This window comes from Anabrus simplex, chromosome 7 (genome assembly GCF_040414725.1).
Source record: "Anabrus simplex isolate iqAnaSimp1 chromosome 7, ASM4041472v1, whole genome shotgun sequence".
NCBI lineage: Eukaryota > Metazoa > Arthropoda > Insecta > Orthoptera > Tettigoniidae > Anabrus > Anabrus simplex.
Window position 1 is genome coordinate 345,182,233 of NC_090271.1, and position 19,507 is coordinate 345,201,739.

The 19,507-nt window shown below is 37.5% G+C and overlaps 1 protein-coding gene across 1 annotated transcript in view; it reads left to right on the forward strand.

The window, feature by feature from the left end:
- ncm (nucampholin) overlaps positions 1–19,507 on the forward strand; it is a 202,837-nt gene that overhangs the window by 152,432 nt on the left and 30,898 nt on the right. Inside the window, exons 7-9 of the mRNA XM_067151843.2 lie at positions 9,914–10,194; positions 10,300–10,401; positions 16,162–16,283. Of these exons, the coding sequence (XP_067007944.2) occupies positions 9,914–10,194; positions 10,300–10,401; positions 16,162–16,283 (505 nt within the window). The remainder of the gene's footprint in view (positions 1–9,913; positions 10,195–10,299; positions 10,402–16,161; positions 16,284–19,507) is intronic.

Genomic DNA, 19,507 nt, shown 5'->3' on the forward strand with positions numbered 1-19,507 from the left:
GTGATGATAAAAATTGGTTCATGAGGTGCCAGTATGGATTTAGAAAGAAATTTTCTTGTGAGGCACAACTGGTGGGATTTCAGCAGGACATATCAGATCAATTGGATTCAGGAGGTCAGTCAGATTGCATAGCCATAGATCTTTCCAAAGCCTTTGATAGAATGGAACATGGAATGTTATTAAAGAAATTGGAGGGAATAGGATTGGTCATAAGGGTTACACGTTGGATAAAAACATTTCTAAATTCAAGGGTTCAGAAAGTCAAAGTAGGAAATGATGTATCGCAGGAAGAGAAAGTTTGGAAGGGAATTGCACAGGGTAGTATAATCGGTCCGTTACTTTTCTTAATATATGCAAATGATTTAGGGAACAATATAACATCAAAAATAAGATTGTATGCAGATGACATAATTGTTTGTAGGGAAATAAACAACATTGAGGATTGTTCAGAATTACAAAGGGACCTTGAAAGAATCCAACAATGGGTTGAAGAAATTAATATGAAGGTTAATGGAGGCAAATCAACTGTTACAACTTTTACAAACAGGAGCTTTAAAACTGAATTTGAATATACTTTGGATGAGGTAGTTATCCCAAAAGATGACAAGTGCAAATACTTAGGTATGATATTTGAAAGTAATTTGCACTGGAAGGGTCATGTTGATGACATTGTTGGGAAAGCATACAGATCGTTACATGTCATAATGAGGCTACTTAAAGGATGCAATAAAGAATTAAAAGAAAAAAGTTACTTACGTATGGTTCGTCCATTATTGGAATATGCAAACAGTGTTTGGGATCCTCACCAAGAATACCTAATAAAAGAAATAGATAGTGTGCAGAGGAAAGCAGCAAGATTTGTAACAGGGGATTTCAGGAGAAAGAGTAGAGTATCAGAAATGTTAAAGGAACTTGGGTGGGAAACTGTAAATAAGAGAAGGGAGAAAACTAGACTTATAGGATTATATAGAGCCTATACAGGAGAAGAAGCATGAGGAGATATCTGTGAGAGGCTTCAGTTGGAAAATAATTATATCGGCAGGACTGACCACAATTATAAAATTAGAAGGAATTTTAGCAGAAACAATTGGGGTAAATTTTCATTCATTGGGAAGGATGTGAAGGAGTGGAACAGTTTACCAGGGGTAGTGTTTGATCCTTTTCCAAAATCTGTACAGATATTCAAGAAGAGAATAAACAGGAACAGAGAAAAAAGTGAAGTGTTAGAGGGCATTCGACCAGTGCAGATTATGTAAATAAAAAAATGTGTGTGAATAAATTAATTCCATCCCCTGGTCTAAGGAGTTTGGACAGTCAAAGTAGGGGGCTGCCTGTAGGGGTGAAGTACAGTGGGGACTTTGAGGGCCCTGGGACCGCTACGGTAGCTGTGAAGGCCCTTCAGGAACTCTGAAAAGTGGTGGCAAAAGGGGCTCTGGTTAAGACGCAGCAGGTCGTTATGCTACTTAGGTTCCATAACAGGTAAAAAAAAAAAAAAAGTTAATAAATGCAATGTAAAGTTTAATCTTATAGCAGTTATATAGTATCATTTGAAGTAATTCCACATACTGTATATCAGTTGAATATATTTGTAAGTAGTACAGGAGATATTATAAGTAGAATTTTGTAAACAATATAAATTTGTTAAGGATGAGCTGTGTGTTTAATAGAAAAAATTGTTAGCGTAAACTGTATAATATTGTATTATAGGAAAAATTTTTTCTCTTGTTAATTTAATATTTAGTGCTTGACAATAATGTATTTTAGTATACCATTTGCCACCGAGGTAGACACCTCATTTGCAAATAAAGAGATTTTGATTTGAGAAGAGAAGAGAAGAGAAGAGCACGCTATCAACAACTGTCACCGTTTAAGAGGGCTCGGATAATTGGGCTGTGTGAGGCTGGATTATCGCTAAGGACTTTCGCTGCACGTGTTGGTCGACAGACATCTGGCACAGGCCCAGCGCGACAGACAACTGTGAGAGATGATCGCCGCATCATTTGGATGGCCCGGATGGAACCCCGTGCAACAGCAGCTGTGCACCCCACGTTATACAGCAAACAGTTGGTAATCGCCTGCATGCAGCTGGATTACGAGCCCGTGTCCTTGCAGAAGGTGTTCCATTGACCCCACAACAGCGATGTGTAAGGCTGGCCTGGTGTCGAGAAAGATCGACATGGGTCGACGAATGGCATAGGATAAATTTCATCGTAAAGTCTGTATTGTCGTACGTATACTTTAAGGTTAAGTTTCAATATTCCACCTTTACAATACCATAAGTTTGTTTATTTATTTAAACAACATTATTAAATAATACAGGACATTCTTCGTCTAACTTGTAGACATCATCAGCCGTAAGATATTCAAGAAAAAGCTTTAAAAAAGAACAAGGACAGAACAAACACAATAAAATAAATCGGTTGTTGAACAGCGTCAATCAAAATAGCGAGGATGTTTCAGATTGTTCCAAGTACAAACATTAAAATCATTCTCATGTGTGTGAATTTAAGTTTTATTCATCAACAGGATTTTAATGTTTGTATTTGGAACCATCTGGAACATCCTCGATATTTTGATTGACGTTCGACAACCGATTTATTTTATTGTGTTTGTTCTGTCCTTGTTCTTTTTTAAAGCTTTTTCTTGAATATCTTACGGCTGATGATGTCTACAAGTTAGACGAAGAATGTCCTGTATTATTTAATAATGTTGTTTAAATAAATAAACAAACTTATGGTATTGTAAAGGTGGAATATTGAAACTTAACCTTAAAGAATGGCATAGGGTTGTCTTTAGTGATGAATCGCGCTTCTGTCGTGCCCGCAATGATTGCTGGGATCGTGTGCGCCGCCGTACCAGGGAGAGGGGCCATCCAGATCGTATTGTTGAGAGGCACACAGGGCCAACACCAAGCATTATGGTCTCGCGAGCTATTGGCTTTAATGTGAAATCACAATTAGTGCTTGTCGAGGGCACTATGACTGCTTGACAGTACGTTTATAGGGTACTCAATCCAGTGGTTGTCCCTATGATGGCGAACATTGCTAATGGGATGTTTCAGCAGGACAATGCCTCGGTTCACACTGCATGCATCTCTAGAGAAGCTCTCCATGACATCACAACCTTAGAATGGTCCACCAGATCCCCGGACCTCAGTCCTATTGTGCATGTGTGGGACATGATTGGTCGACAACTGGCCAACCGTCGCCAGCCACCCACACCTCTGGAACAACTGACCCATGCAGTGCAGCAAGCATGTGCCACAATTCCTCAGGAAGCGATCCAGGGCATTATGGACTCCATGCCTCGACGAATTCATCAATGTATTGCAGCTCGTGGTGGGCACATCCTGTATTGATGTCCAAACTTGCTGTCAGGGGGGCCTGAAAGTGTAATCGTCAAATCACAACCGAACACTCGTCTTGCGTGTTCAATTGCAGCAATGTAGCACCACTCCTTCTGGATGTTGCATTTTCCATTTTCTTCAGGTATTTATAGTAAAATATGAAACCATAATTCAAACTTTGGAGTATCATGGTTTGCAGAAAATGTTAACCATCATTTCAAGAAATAAATCAGCAAATTATTGAGGAATTTTGACAAAATATTTAAATATTCATCATTATGTCACATTATATTAATTATATATAGCATTTGTTTAAAATTAAATGAAACTTTTAATTTATGGTAAGGAGGTGCCATTTGTTATGACCTGTTCGTATATGGTTATATAAATACATAGGAAGAAACAAATCCGGTTATTTTTCAAGAAATTAGGAAAATTTTCTTGGTCAATCATAAGTCGTCCATTCATGCTATATGTCCATAGAATTTCTTGCGTCTTTTCTGTGCAACTGAAGTGAATCATTCTGTCATTGAATAAAGTTCTTCGTGCACGCAGATACCATGTTAGACCTTCATATATACTGTTCTATTTTCTCTTGTCTTTGACTTTGATGCTGATGGTGCTGCTAGGAGAATGACTCTATGGTAGTGACAGGCTTGGTCATTGTTCTGCACAGGTTTTGTTAACTACTCTTTTGTTGCCATGCAAGAGATCTTAGGGTTGGGTTGGATTTCCAGTCCGTATACGGTACTGTGTTTTCTCGTAATAAATTTGGAAACTAATTTTGATGGCGATTCCATGAAGTTTCTTGGTTGTGTGTCTGGCTTCTCAGGAGTCCTGGTAATTATTGCTGGATTGTCAGCAAAGGTTTATCTATTTACCTTTTCTTCCCATATTTATTCCTGATATTTCTTTCTCCCATGTTTTAACAATATTATTTAGTACCAGGTTGAATGGGAGTAGGGACAGAATATTAGCTTGTCTTAATCCATAGCTGCATTCGCTCAAATGCGGTCAGTATCCAGTATTCGGGAAATAGTGGGTTCGAACCCTACTGTCGGCAGCCCTGAAGATGGTTTTCCGTGGTTTCCCATTTTCACACCAGGCAAATGCTGAGGCTGTACCTCAATTAAAGCCATGGCCAGTACCTTCCCACTCCTAACCCTTTCCTGTCCCATAAGACGGTGTGATGTAAAGCATTTTTAAAATCCTGTTTTAATTTCAAAAGGTTAGGAGATTTCAGCCATGAGTTGCAGTTTAGTTGATGTGTCTGTTTGATTGACTACAGTGTATTAAGCAGGTGGCCACTTTGATTGTTACAATTATTATTAAGCTGAAATTGGTTAATATGTTCCCATTTCTAGGTGTAATAATCCTGCCAATGGGGTGAGCAGTGATCAGTGTCCATTGTTGCTAAGAGTCAAAGGAAGGCAGTAGCCATCTCATCTTTTATGCTCTACTTTGAATCAAGGCATAATTTTCTTTTCAAATCACTTTTGAGCCTTAAATTCACAGAAGTTTGCAAATAATTTTTAAATATTCATGGGTATCCCTCCTTTTTGTAGACATAGTGAGTAATTTATTTAATTTAATATAATTTCTATGTATTGTATGGTGCTATTTGTTCATGATCAACATTAATACAGTATGTTTTCAACAGGTGAAGTGAAACATTGACTACATCTTGCTGATTTGCTGTTGTTATATGCATTGGAAAACCTTAGGATTGTCAAAGAATGAGGAAGGAAAATGCGGACAGAAAATAGAAACTCAGCTTTTAGGAGGCAGTATAATTATCTTGCATACTGTAAGTGTCCATTAATTGTGGGGCGGCCAAGGTGAGTTCCTACTTTCCATCTTTGTTTTCCTTCCACTTCATTTTACAGACAGTATATAGACCAATAAATGAGCGCAGAGAAAGAGAGAGAAAAAGAAAGGAAAATTGTGTATAAAAGCGAAAAAATAGCTTGGAGTGATGATCATTTAAGAAGAGGTATGCACATGGTAGGCATACACCATCTGTGTAGCTCTTCTTGTCGTGGTTAAGTTCTTCTTTTTTAAGCTTGTCCTTTCTTTCATAGTTTTGCTATTCTGAATACTCTAAGAATATTTTCATCCATTCCTGATGAGTGTCATACAGTAGAAGGGTGTATTGAGCAGTGCTTTTAGCCCTTACTATGAGAAATTCTTTTGCAACATTGTTAAGTGAAATATTTCTCAGAATGGTGTAGAACCATAAATAAAATGACTATGTACTTCATATTTTGCCTAATACTTGATGTTCATCTTGAATAATGAATACAAAAGTAGGTTCAGTTCATGTTTGTTTGTTTGTTTGTTTGTTTGTTCCAACATCTCAAGAAAACAACATAACAGTTCAAGGATAGCTGGATTCTACACTAGGCTATAATTACTTGATGGCTTAGCAATTGTAAGGGGGCCAAAAACACAAAACATGACATTAATATTAGCACATGTTGCTCCTCAGCATTCATAGGTCAAACAACTTGTCTTGATGTGCCTGTCGTAGTTTTGCCATCTGTTTGGTAAAAATCTATCCATATATTTGCTTTTTTTTTTATCCTGCAGTTATTGTATTGTCGTACAAGGCAATGGTATTTTTAATCCCAGTTCTTAAAGATAGATGGCCTTTACTTTTTCTAGCGTAGCTAGGTTATCCTTCGATACATGTTGCCAGATAAGTCTAAGGCATAGGTCATGATGGAGTCTGTTTGTATGTAAATTTTTCCTCTCAGCAGCCTGTAAGTTATTAGGAATGCTCTGCTATCTGTTAACTATATTTGGAAGCTGGGAAAGTTCAAAGAGTATTTAGCAGAGTAATCAAACATGGCTGCATGCAGGATGAATATCACACATATCAGAATATTAATGGAAGTGTTCTTCACTTAACAACGTGGGTTACGGTAAGCCTTCGCCTGCACTTATTGGAGTGATCATTTAATGATTTGATTTTATGATCACTCAGAGTTGTCTGAATGTCTCTTGATTCACCAGCAGGTAATTCCGGAGAGAATAGAAGCAAATCCGTCGAGTAGAATGGGCGGACGGATTCGCCAAAGCTGTAAACTCTTTTAATATATAGATAAAAGCAACTGCATGTTATCCAGAAACAGCAGGGGGAGGTTACCATATGTTGTTTGCAATGTAAAGTGCGAGTTGCGGCAGGCTCACTTGCCTACTGTCATTCACAATCGAGTAGGTAAGTTTTCATTATAATGGGAGGCCTCATTACCTAGTGTGCGATCACAGTTGATTCTGGGGAGTTTTCCTAACAATGGCAAGCGCCCTTTCCTACTTCCAGACAGATTACAGTCGAGTTTTTATTATAATAGCAGGCACCTTCCTGACTGTCAGTCAAAATTGAGTTGTGCTGTTATCATTATAGTGACAAGCCTCTTTTCTTAATGACATTCACACCGAGTTGGTGAGTTTCCATTATAATAGCAAGGCCACTATGCCTAATGCCAGTCACATTTTAGATGGGTAAATTTTTTTATAATGGCAGGCACACTTGCCTACTCCCAAACACAATTGGTTAGGGGAGTTTTGAAAAAAAAATTGCATGCTACCTTTATTTCTGCCAGTCAAATCGAGAAGGGATTTATTAATTACAACGGTAGTCCCTCCTTACTAATGTTAGTTGCAAAGGATTTGTAGAAGGATCCCATTCCTACTGCCAGTCAATGTCGATGTGGAGAGTAATGATTACAATAGCAGATGCCCTCCTGCTGAGAGTCACTAATGATGTAAAATATTAATTATAATGCCAAACACATCCTTTCTACATTGTTACAAATTGACTTCATTGAATATATATATATAGATTGACATACGAAGTATATGCAAGTTTATAATATTGCAAACCTTCATTTACAGATTAACTGCTGCTAAACGATACATCATATCGACAAACGGATTGTACCATAAGACGCCTCATTTAGCAGTCTAAATGGCTGGGCTTAAGATATTTTCTCCTGTCCCATCTATTTGTGGGTAAAATTTAGTTAGAAACATTGAATAGGGTGAAATTTGGGTAAGGTTTTTTCACAGTGCATTACTTTTGGGTACTAATGTCACTGGTACAAGCATAGAATATGGCTCACATATGGATACTGGGTGGGCCAATGTTGGTGTAGAATTAGATGGTTCTATTTTTCATATAAGTGATTCGAACTACAAATTATACTTGTACAAAGAGCAAAATGTAGGTATAATCGAGAAATAGAGACAAATCTAACATGTAAGGAATAAAGATACAACGAACCGTCATAGAACCAACGTTGTAGATCACAATAAAACTTTGATTTCCACCTATTCAATACATTAAAAGCAATTATAAAATTAGGATCTCGTCCTTATTTAGTTAGTCTTATTATTATCAGTCTTATTATTACTTTTATTATTATTATTATTATTATTATTATTATTATTATTATTATTATTATTATTATTATTATTATTATTATTATTATTATACAGAGACTAACTAATGGCATTGTATTTTAAATATTAGAATAAGGTTTTAAAGTTTCAAACTCAACAAATAGTCATGTTATTTTCAATATGACGACGTAATATATAAACGCTTTATATTTAAGAGGTTTTTTAAAGTTTATTATGGATAAGTTTGTTAACAGCAAACCATGAGTGTAAGTTCTAGAACAGTGTTACCAATTTACCTTGTAAGAATATTTATAGCTGAAGATGTTCAAAATATGAATGAAACATGTCCTATGTTTTAACAATTAAGCAATAAAATAAGGATGAGATCCTAATTTTATAATTGTTTTTAATGTATTGAATAGGTGGAAATCAAAGTTTTATTGTTCTCCTTTTAACAGACTTTCAATATGGAAAAATGAGGATAGTCTCTTGCAGTTGTAAATCGCTCCAAATTGAACAGTGATTGTGCCTTCTGTTTTGTGATAGGACTTACCGTTTAGCCGTGAAATACCTCGAAATGAAGGTCTGCACTGTCATTAAAATTGCCTCCATATTTCGATATTCTCTGGGGATAAAATATGAAAAATTTAAAGATCTTGGAAATTTTCTGTCGGTTACTGGCTAAAATGTATAATTTTGCCTAATTTCAATTTTCTAGCTCGTCTGGCAGATTGTGGCACAATCTTGATTTTGGGTGAGGGGGTAAAATTTAGGACATTCAGGAAACTATAGCTAATAATATGCAGATGGTCATTATTACCCCTTAAATGGGTAGCTGTACGAAAATTTTGCCAAAATAGTCATTACGGTCATTACAATTTTATTTATATAGGTAAGGAATCTCCTCCTCGTACAACACCTTTTGGGCTATGTCCACTGGACTTAGCCTGCAAAACTGACCGTTCATATCTTCCTCGTTAATCCTCCTGTCAAAAAAATGCACATGAGGAAATAAAGTTTTAGAAATGGATTTCCATCAAGGTTGATCAATTTCCAGTCAGGTTGGGAGAGTAAAAACACCATTTTGGTTCCCTATAAACCCCCCATCCATTCCGGGAATTTGAAATGGAATGGACCTTAAAACCTACCTTTGGACAGTTGGATGCTAAATATAAAGTTATGTTGAAATATCTTCAGTAGTTTTAAAGTTTTAAGAAATACACTTTACATGCACCCGCTCTTGAGTTAAGTCTGGTGGGACTTCTACCGAAAAACGGTACGTTAATAATATCTACCTTATTAATCCTCGTATTGAAATGATGCACATGAGAAAAAAAGTCTAGAAATTGATTTCCATTAAGGCAGGTAGATTTCCATTAAGATAGGTTGTGTATATTTTGTGGGAGTATAAACCAAGTCAGTTCAGGGATTTAGAAATAATATTGGCCCTAAAACCTACCTAAGGACAGGTGAGTTTTAAATATGAAGTTTGTTGGAAATATATCTAGTAGTTTTCAAGTTATAGACAGACAAACAGACAAACAAACAAACAAACTGATAGACAGACACCAAAGCTAAAAAATATGCAGATGGTCAGTATTACCCCTGAAACGGATAACTGTATGGAAATTTCACCAAAAGAATCTATGTACAAACACCCGATCATTACGATTTTATTTATATCATACCAGAAATAATAATGGAGATATATTCATGATGATTACATTTTTCATAAACTTCCAGATATCTCCAGAAATATGTACTTCTGTTTACACTGCAAAACTAAAATCCAGTGTTTAGTCTCCTCTATATATTTTTATTGTATTACAATAATAGAGATATTCACAAATTTATGTTTTTTAATTATTAAGCCCAATAATGGTAAACATCGCTATTGTGCGGATATTACTCAATCTTCACGATAATTGTTGTTATGACTGCTTTTATAAGATGAAAAACCACATGGTCATTAGACCCATTCGTCATTGAAATGAGAAGGATGATCACTCAAAAAGGACTTGTTCATTCAGAAATAGGTCATTTTATATAATTTCACCTAAGAATGTTGCAAAGATTTTTGTTTTGCTCTTTCTGTGCCCCTTATTCCACTTTCTAACCATATAATGTTCTCTCTTATGATTAGTTTTCTCTTCTTGTTTGCAGAGATTCTGCCAAATCAACAAAATATTCATCCCACCATTCCAGCAAATTTTTAAGGACACTTACGATACAATCCATCGATTGGACACAAATAAGCTCCGAAATGTTGCTAAATTTTTCGCTCATCTGCTGTTTACCGATGCCATTTCATGGGAGGTACTATCTTTGATTCGATTAAACGAAGAGCAGACGACCAGTTCTAGCCGCATCTTCATCAAGATTTTATTCCAAGAACTATCAGAATACATGGGTCTACCAAAACTAAATGAAAGGGTTAAAGATGCGTAAGTTTTCTTTGTTTAACACCTAATCAATGCATCTCTTTCTAATTCTTTAAAAGACTAGAATAATTTCATTTATATCACATGTTAATTTTGCTATTATTTCAGGACTCTTCAGGCAGCATTCGACGGTCTGTTTCCACGAGATAACCCAAAGAACACAAGATTTGCCATCAACTTCTTTACATCAATTGGTCTAGGAGGTCTTACGTAAGTAATTAAATACTGTATGGGGTGCGAGCCTTGTTGGATCACAGTAGGACATAGTAACTTTCAATAGTGTTAACACTGGGCACTGCGAGCTGCAGGAAGGTATTGCAGAGTCTGTCCACGTCAACATTGTTCATTCAATTGTCACTAAAATGCCTATTGCAACTCATGGTTTCACCAAAATCAAGCATCTTGAGTTAATGGTCCAGTAATCCCTTGTCGCAATGGGGTTCTTTAACTCTTGCAAGGTCATTGGGTGAATACAGTGGACGTTCCAGTGCCTCCCATTGCCTGTCACACAGGAGTGTGATGCTGTGCAATGTCCTTGACAGCTGGTACCATTGATAAAAGTAGTGTTCCGGAAAGAAATGACAGTAGTTAGTATCTATTGAGATACAGAATAGTGCGGTATGACCCCACATATGTCCCATGATGCAGTGAAAATCACCTATATACCACTCACTACCTTGTGGCGATCCAGGGTGCTGTCATTCCTTGAGTTACTATACATTTATGATTTCTTCCCTAAAATCAAAGATTCCCTTCATGGGAAGTATTGCGACACAAGAAACCATCATCTGTGCACTGCAGGACATGCTGATGGTGAATGATGCCTCTCACAACTGTAGCAGGAATTTGTAGACTAAGACAAGTTGCAATTCCGCAAAGCCTCACGCAGCCCCACTATACATCTATGCTCCAAGTTAATTTCACACTAGGTGTATGTGATCATCTTCTTGGCACTGCAGACACACATTGTGATTCTCGCAGTGTAATCTCACACCTCTCTCGTGTGTAAGTGTGCACACTTCTTTGGATCAGATGACGTATACCAGGTTTTCTTCTATGATTTTCCACAAGTGTACACAGTAGAGCCTCAATAATTTGAAATCGGTTAATTCAAAATCCCGCCTAATTCGAAGAAGCTCTCGTTCCTAGAAGCATGAGGTATGGTTTTGCATGTTATTTCAGTTGTTTAATTCAAAATACGGATAGTTCATATTTCAAAGAACAATGTCTGTCCTATTACCAAAATTCAGACATTTAATTCAAAACTGTCTTTACATTTAAAAAAAGTAATTTACAGAGTAACTTAAAATAAAAATTTATCCGCATCATGATAGAGTGCGTCTTCTGGAACGTGCAGGATAGCTTTCCGCACTTCCACTCACTTCGGTGTCTCTTCATATTTGCTAGGTGTGAGTACAATCGTAACTCTTTAGTATTCAGTGTTTTAAAGAATGCCACAATATCACATAGCAGGCAGTGTGCAGAGAAGCAGAATCCGCGAACACTGGCGATGCCGACATTTGGCACAAAAGCGTGGCTCATATAATCAATTTGTATGCACCGAACGACACTTGCCAATGCTGATGAAACAATCAATCAATCACTATTGATCTGCATTTAGGGCAGTCGCCCAGGTGGCAGATTCCCTATCTGTTGTTTTCCTAGCCTTTTCTTAAATGATTGCAAAGAAACTGGAAATTTATTGAACATCTCCCTTGGTAAGTTATTCCAATCCCTAACTCCCCTTCCTATAAATGAATATTTGCCCCAATTTGTCCTCTTGAATTCCAACTTTATCTTCATATTGTGATCTTTCCTACTTTTAAAGACACCATCCAAACTTACTCATCTACTGATGTCCTCCCACGCCATCTCTCCACTGACAGCTCGGAACATACCACTTATAATACCAATATAAATGGTATTATAAATTTACTCATTCGGAACAAATATTTCAGATTCCCTATGGGAATCAACATCTATATCAACATACCACTTAGTCGAGCAGCTCGTCTCCTTTCTACCAAGTCTTTCCAGCCCAAACTTTGCAACATTTTTGTAACGCTACTCTTTTGTCGGAAATCGCCCAGAACAAATCGAGCTGCTTTTCTTTGGATTATTTCCAGTTCCTGAATCAGGTAATCCTGGTGAGGGTCCCATACACTGGAACCATACTCAAGTTGAGGTCTCACCAGAGACAAATATGCCCTCTCCTTTACATCCTTACTACAACCCCTAAACACCCTCATAACCATGTGCAGAGATCTGTACCCTTTATTTACAATCATATTTATGTGATTTCCCCAATGAAGATCTTTCCTTATATTTATACCTAGGTATTTACAATGATCCCCAAAGGGAACTTTCACCGCATCAACGCAGTAATTAAAAGTGAGAGGACTTTTCCTATTTATGAAACTCACAACCTGACTTTTATCCCCATTTATCATCATACCATTGCCTACTGTCCATCTCACAACATTATCGAGGTCATTTTGCAGCTGCTCACAATCTTGTAACTTATTTATTACTCTGTACAGAATAACATCATCTGCGAAAAGCCTTATCTCTGATTCCACTTCTTTACACATATCATATATATATATATATAAGAAAACATAAAGGTCCAATAATACTGCATTGTTTCTTTTAATGCCAAGCCCAAACAGACTTATGGTTTTAAAGGAGAGCAGTGCCAGCCAGGAAATCGTACAAGGATTTGGGTCATTGTACTGTCTGATCAAAAATTAGATGTTGGCTTTTCTGACGTTTGCTCTACTAACCGGCGTTTCGTCTTAGGTCTGACACTAGACTCGTCAGAGTGGGATGTGTCAGACCCTACCCGTCGCATTGTACACGGAAGCGAGGGATTTTATCCGCCCGTCATAGGAAAGTTCGATAAGCCACGATGTTTTAAGGCCATCAGGCACTTTCCGTGCAAGTACAAGGCATCTAAAAAATGCAAACAGTACAGTAATCCTAAAAATAAAGCATGTGCACAGGGGAGCCAGCATAATTTGTTCTCGTCTTGTAATCGTGTGTTTTATTTCTTTCGTTGCTTGAGGTTATGTTTGCCAGTGATTTATCCAAGTGCATTATTTGAATAATGTAAATGCACCTTGTTGGAAACATTTTGGAAATAGGATTTTCTATGGCATTTGAAAGGTTTAAACTGTGAATGAAGGTGATTACATGCATTAGTGGGTCTTAGCTGGCGTTTCTGAATTACGAGTGCCATTGCAAGAAATTGTACAAGGATAAAGTCACTGTACTGTGTTGTAATGCAGACGGAAGCGAGAGACTTTATCCCTTCATCATAGGAAAGTTCGATAAGCCACGATGTTTTAAGGGCGTCAGTCACTTTCCGGGCAAGTACAAGGCATCTAAAAAATTCGAACAGTACAGTAATCCTAACAGGGGAGCCAGCATAATTTGTCCTACTCTTTTAATCGTGTGTTTTATTTCTTTCATTGTGTGAGGTTATGTTTGTCAGTGAGTTATCCGAGTGCTTATTTCATTACTGTAAATGCACCTTGTTAGATACATTTTGGAAATGTTTTTATCTGTGACATTTGAAAGGTTTAAACTGTGAATCAGGGTTAAGTGCATGGAACGGGTCTTGGAATATTTTGTGAATTAAGAGTTGACAGTTAATTCTAAATCATGTAATTCAAAGTCCGATTTTTGCATCCCAACAACTTCGAATTAAGGAGTTTTTACTGTATTGTGAGGTTTTGCAGACGATACTTCACACTCATCCACTCCTCCAAAGTCTGGCACATTATGCGTTGCGTTGCTGGACATAACAAGTGGCTAATCATAGGGCAGTAATTTAATACACACACGCAGACCTAAACAAAATCTGACTCTTTACGACCCTCTTCACTGAATATACTTTAAAGGAAACAGACAAATAATCCGGCACTCCACACGAGTTAATTGGCAAAACATGAATGAAATGCATCACACAGTAAACATCACAACATGTGTTACCCAGCATTCAATACAACATATTCTTATGAAGCCAACGCCTAAGTTAATAATATATCATGTGCATTGCATAAATTCTAAAGCACTATGTGTAGCTAGAAATATTTATACTTACCTCCTGCAGTAGAACTTGATGGCCATTACCTGTAATCAACCAATCCTAGAACTCTATTCACATATGATTCTTTTACCGTTCTTTAGCAGCAGTTCAAATGGGCACCCTCCTTGCTATAAATTATCTTCTTTAAACTCAGAGATATATCCCTTTTTGAGTATTTTTCTTTGCTTTTGTGGCTTTGCTGGGTGAATAGTAAGAACTAAATTTGAGTCTTCCAAGAGTTTTGCAGTTCTAAATTCAATTGATGGTGTTATGATAAAATGTGAAGTAATTAAAACAATATAATTTTAAGTTGGAAACTTCCTGTGCTGTTGACACAATCTTGTCTCATTTATTACACATCTGTTAAAAATTCTGTATGGACCTGATTCTGATATGGAAGAAAAGTAGCAGGTATATAACTCCTCTGCTCTATGGAATGCTAGGCGAACGTCATGACGCTACAGTATTTGTTACCCAACTTGTGCATGTGAAACAACAGTTTTTTGCTTTCCTTACAACCACCTCATTTTTCGTGGTGGTTTTTGAGGATCCAACCAGCGTCTGGGCTGAAGACTTAACGGGCATACAAGGCGTGATATGCTATTGCAGCACAGTAGCTGTGCTCTGAATGTCACCACTGTGTGCTTGCGTTTGTTGGAACCCCACCATTGGCAGCCCATGTTCACACCAGGTAACGACTGGGGCTGGCCATGGCTACCTGCATCGTTCAGTCGCTAACACAGCCATAAATGAGACTGAGACACCAGTGGAAGCTACATTTTGCGCTGATCTGGGCCAAGATTATTGTAATGTGTTGGCGGGGTAAATAAATAAGACAGAACCTGGTAGCATCCTATTTCTAAAATTTATTAGCTAAAAACTAAAGCTACACATTTACACGAGCCACAATTTACACAAGTACACAGGACACACACTTGCATGGCTCTCTCTTAGTTTCTCATGTTTTATCTACGAGACACACACAGAGTCTTCGATCGCTTACTCAGTCATGTTCGTTAACGCTGTCACAGTTCGCAGTCTACACATCGGTCTCACAGCTCGGAGTAGTATCCGCCGTTCACTCGGTCCGTTGAACTCCACTCACAGCCCCATTTTGGCACTCTGTGTTGTCTTCCACGCTGCACAGGGCAAGGCCATGTCTCTTCCAGCAACTGATCCAAGACACTCACACGCATGACGACAGGCACAGTCCTCAGCTCCAGCACACTGATACCTCAGCCCAAGCTGTCACTAACACACTTCACTAACTCACTGAGTCCACACTACACCAGCTGAAGTACACCAAGTCACTCACTTCGTAGGTCGCGCCTGACTTAAATACCATCTGGATGCTTCCAGAACTGACACACCTCCCAGAGTTTTCCCGAAGGCAAATACTCTCCACGTGCCATCCAGATTCTTGCATAAGAAGCTTCAAAGGACCGAGCAGGACGATCCAGATAGCAGCGGCGGCGACGCTGACCGATCCGCAAGCGGCTGTCCTCCGCCTGGTGATGGGAGTAGGGAGAGGTTCGTCCTTCCTTGATGATGAGCGTGTGGTTGGAGTTGGCCACCTTGGGCTACTTCCTGTAGTTGCAGATTGGCATGGCAGACGCAGCAGCTCAACATGTTATCAATTAAATTGACTTTTGCCTAAAACCTATACAGTACACAAATTCTTGAACCAAGCCTTAAAAAATGGAGAAAACTACTCTTTTCTCAAAATAGTTATAAAATCTGTATGATTATTGACTTGCATAAAGTATGTATTTGCATAAAATTCCCTGGTGATGAGAGGATTCACGATCCGGACAGATTAAGTTCTCTGTCCCCCCTTTCGTGACTTGTATTAAAACATTAAGTGTATTTGTTTGTTTCAGAGATGAGTTGCGAGATCATCTTAAATCACAGCCCAAAGTGCCCATCCTACCTAAAATTGTGGAAGCCTTGGCTGGTGGCAGCAGTTCTGACAGCAGTAGCTCTAGTGATGATAGCAGTTCAGGTAAAGTTTCTCCTTCTTTGATTCCCTATAGTTTAAAATTTGCTCTATTAGCTTTAATAATCTCACATGAAGAAATAGAATTAGATTGTTAAAATGTAATTGCACTCAGCCATGGCTGCTTAGTTAGTCAGTCCGTGGAAATGGAGTAGTTTCCTTACCTCATTAGTTTCTGAATATGCCGTATTGGTGTAGCATCCTCGAGATAAGTTGTAGATACATAAGAATGAATAATGAAAGCAGTCATGTTTCATACACCCAAGAAGAAAACACAAATGATTTTGTTGAACTAAGTTAACTCAAAATAAAGGATTTAGAGAGGTTGTGATGTTTGGGACATCACTGTATATTTTTAATTATTGAACTATATATTTAATTGATAAGATGTATATATTTAATCACTGATAGGTCATTTTAAAATTAATATGTATATATATATATATATAGGGTTTTTATCATCCACTTCAATCATCATTTCATTTCTTTGTATCGCGGCTATAACGTATTCTGAACGAACAAATTATTGGGTAAAGTATTTCAACATCACGCATATTTATAACTTGCAGTAAATTTTCCAATAGCCGTTGTGAGGTGACCAGAGTCAGCAGGCTAATTTCAGCCCAGTTCCAGGAAAAGTACGTCATCAAGGTTACGAGAGATATTACCCTCTCCACCTCATCAAAAGACAGTTGATACATTATTAACACCCACTTTTCAAACTCAGCTTCGAGACGCTTTATTTCAGCGGGAAAGTTCAGCCTATGTGAATGAACGTAATGAAGCAACGTGATGGATGCACTGCTATACAAGGAAGAAGGGATGAGACATCGAATCTTACTGGACCATGTGATATGGCTGATGGAAGGAGACTTTTGAACCGATAAATACCACCGACAAAGGCTGGAGAGGACATTCGGAGATTAGGACATTCTGATTCTGATTCTCACTCTTGGAAGATACTCTTACTACGATTCTACGTCTACACATCGGAGAAGATTTTAACTTAGTTCACTTCGCATCTGAGTATATTCTACTCAAAAGTTACTCTCATTGGGACTTGTTATCTCAATGACGAGAGGAAGTCAACGGGAGACCGGTTCTGACTGGTATAGGGGAGGAGAGCTTTTATTATGAATTTAGCTACGCTACTGTTCAGTAATACGGAAGAATACGAATGTATTCTCTCCATGAACATAACGCATGGTGGTTTTGCACTTAAAATTAGGACTCATTACGACTTTATGTAAGGAGTACAATAGGAAGTGTTAAAGACAGGAAATGTGGATGTAGGACTGGAATCCAACAACAGATGAGGCAGCCTGTACGAGAGATCCACCCATCTTCAGCTTCAAGACAACAGAGTCTACATTTGGTGAGCTTATGGCATAAGTTACTGCAAGTGTTCGCGCAACAGTTCATTTTCTTAAAGTTAATTTCACTCACTTTTTCTTTTGCTTCTGTAAGTTCAGATTTCGTTAATACGCCGTTACGTCACGTTTTCATCTTAATAAATAGCTGTTTTAATTTGTATTTTATGAAATGATTATTAATGATCCGTAAATTCCAAGTTAGTGTACTTAATGATTTATGTTCCGTTCACCCCACCCCTGGGAGTTTTTTGAGTCTCATTACGCATTATTATTATTATTATTATTATTATTATTATTATTATTATTAATTATCTACTTGTGTTTTCAAGCCATAAGCTTGAAGACTGGCGCCCTTGGGATACTGTTTCTGGAGAAACAATGACATATCATTTATTTATTTTAATATTAAAGTGACCCGCCACGTTATAAATTTGTCATACATCTGTGGGCAAAGTGGGTACGTCACATATTGTCGCCACAACTGAGGGGCTCGTAAATCATTAAGTACTGGTATAGAAGGATAAATTCAGTAGTTTGGGGGTAACTGTTGTGTATCCACAGTATATTTTTCTTGTGTGTTTGATTTTGGAGGTAACATGGCTGAGCAAGAGGAGAAAGACATGACGCTGCGTAGTGGACACGTGCTGAAGGGTAGTACTTTAGGTAATTCTAAGGAAGAGTTAGATAAATGTGTAGAGGAGGAAACTGATATTAGGAGCGAAGATAGCAAAGGGAATAAGAGTAGGAATGACGAAGTTACGTTAGATTCAGACGATAGTACGATGGGGGGCGAGGCGGAGGTTAGCCCTAACAGTGAGGGTAATATAATAATCAGTTACTTGAAATGATGCAGTTAATGTTAAGTAAGATAGAGGATAGTAAATCTGAAATAAAATATGAAATGGAACAAAATAAATCTGAAATAAAAAATGAATTGGAACAAATTAAAACAGATGTAGAACAAACTAAATCAGAAATAAAAAATGAAGTAGAACAAACTAAACGAGAATTAAGTAAGGCATTGTATGAACACAAGGTCGAAGCTAATAAAAGGATGGACGAACATAGCAAACAGTTACAAGAATTATTTAAGCAAAATGAAAGATTTAACAAGCAGATAGAGGAACAGAAAGAGACAACTAAGCAAAACAAACAAGAGGTAGAAAAGAAATTTGTAGAGCAGAGGAGTGAGTTGTTGGGATTAATGGAAAAAGAAAGCAACAACACCAGAAAGGAGTTAGAGACACAGGTGACAAGTATTAATAATAAAGTTGAGACCCAAAAGGAAGAAATAAGAGAATTTAAGCAAGAGGTACAAAACAATATCGATACCGTTAAGTGTATAATAGAAGACAACACTAGGGAACAAAGAGAAAAGTTTGCGATAGTAGAAGGCAATACAGTGGAAATTAAGACTTTGAAAGAAAAACAGAACACTGTAGTGAATGAAATTGAAAGAAGAGATAAAGATGTAGATAACCGCATAGCGATGGCAGAAGCACGCATACGACGAGAAGCAAGAGAAAGGCAAGGTAACACTGAGAGGCAAAGTCATGGAGGGATTTACAGTAAGGAAATCAAATTACCGAAGTTCAATATGAAACAAACTAACCCACTAGAATTTCTGAAAATAGTAGAAAAACGGTTTGGGAAACGGATTGAGGAAAGGTTTATGGACTGGGAAGAGGCGATCGACATTATTGATCATGCTTTTGTGGGAGAGACGCGTTCCTGGTTTTCAGTCTATAAAAGTAACATGAAAAGTCTGGAGGAATTTAAGATGAAGTTCACAGACAATACTGGAATGAAAACGTTCAAAGCCGTGAAAGAGAAAGGGTAGTATTTGGGAAATTCAAA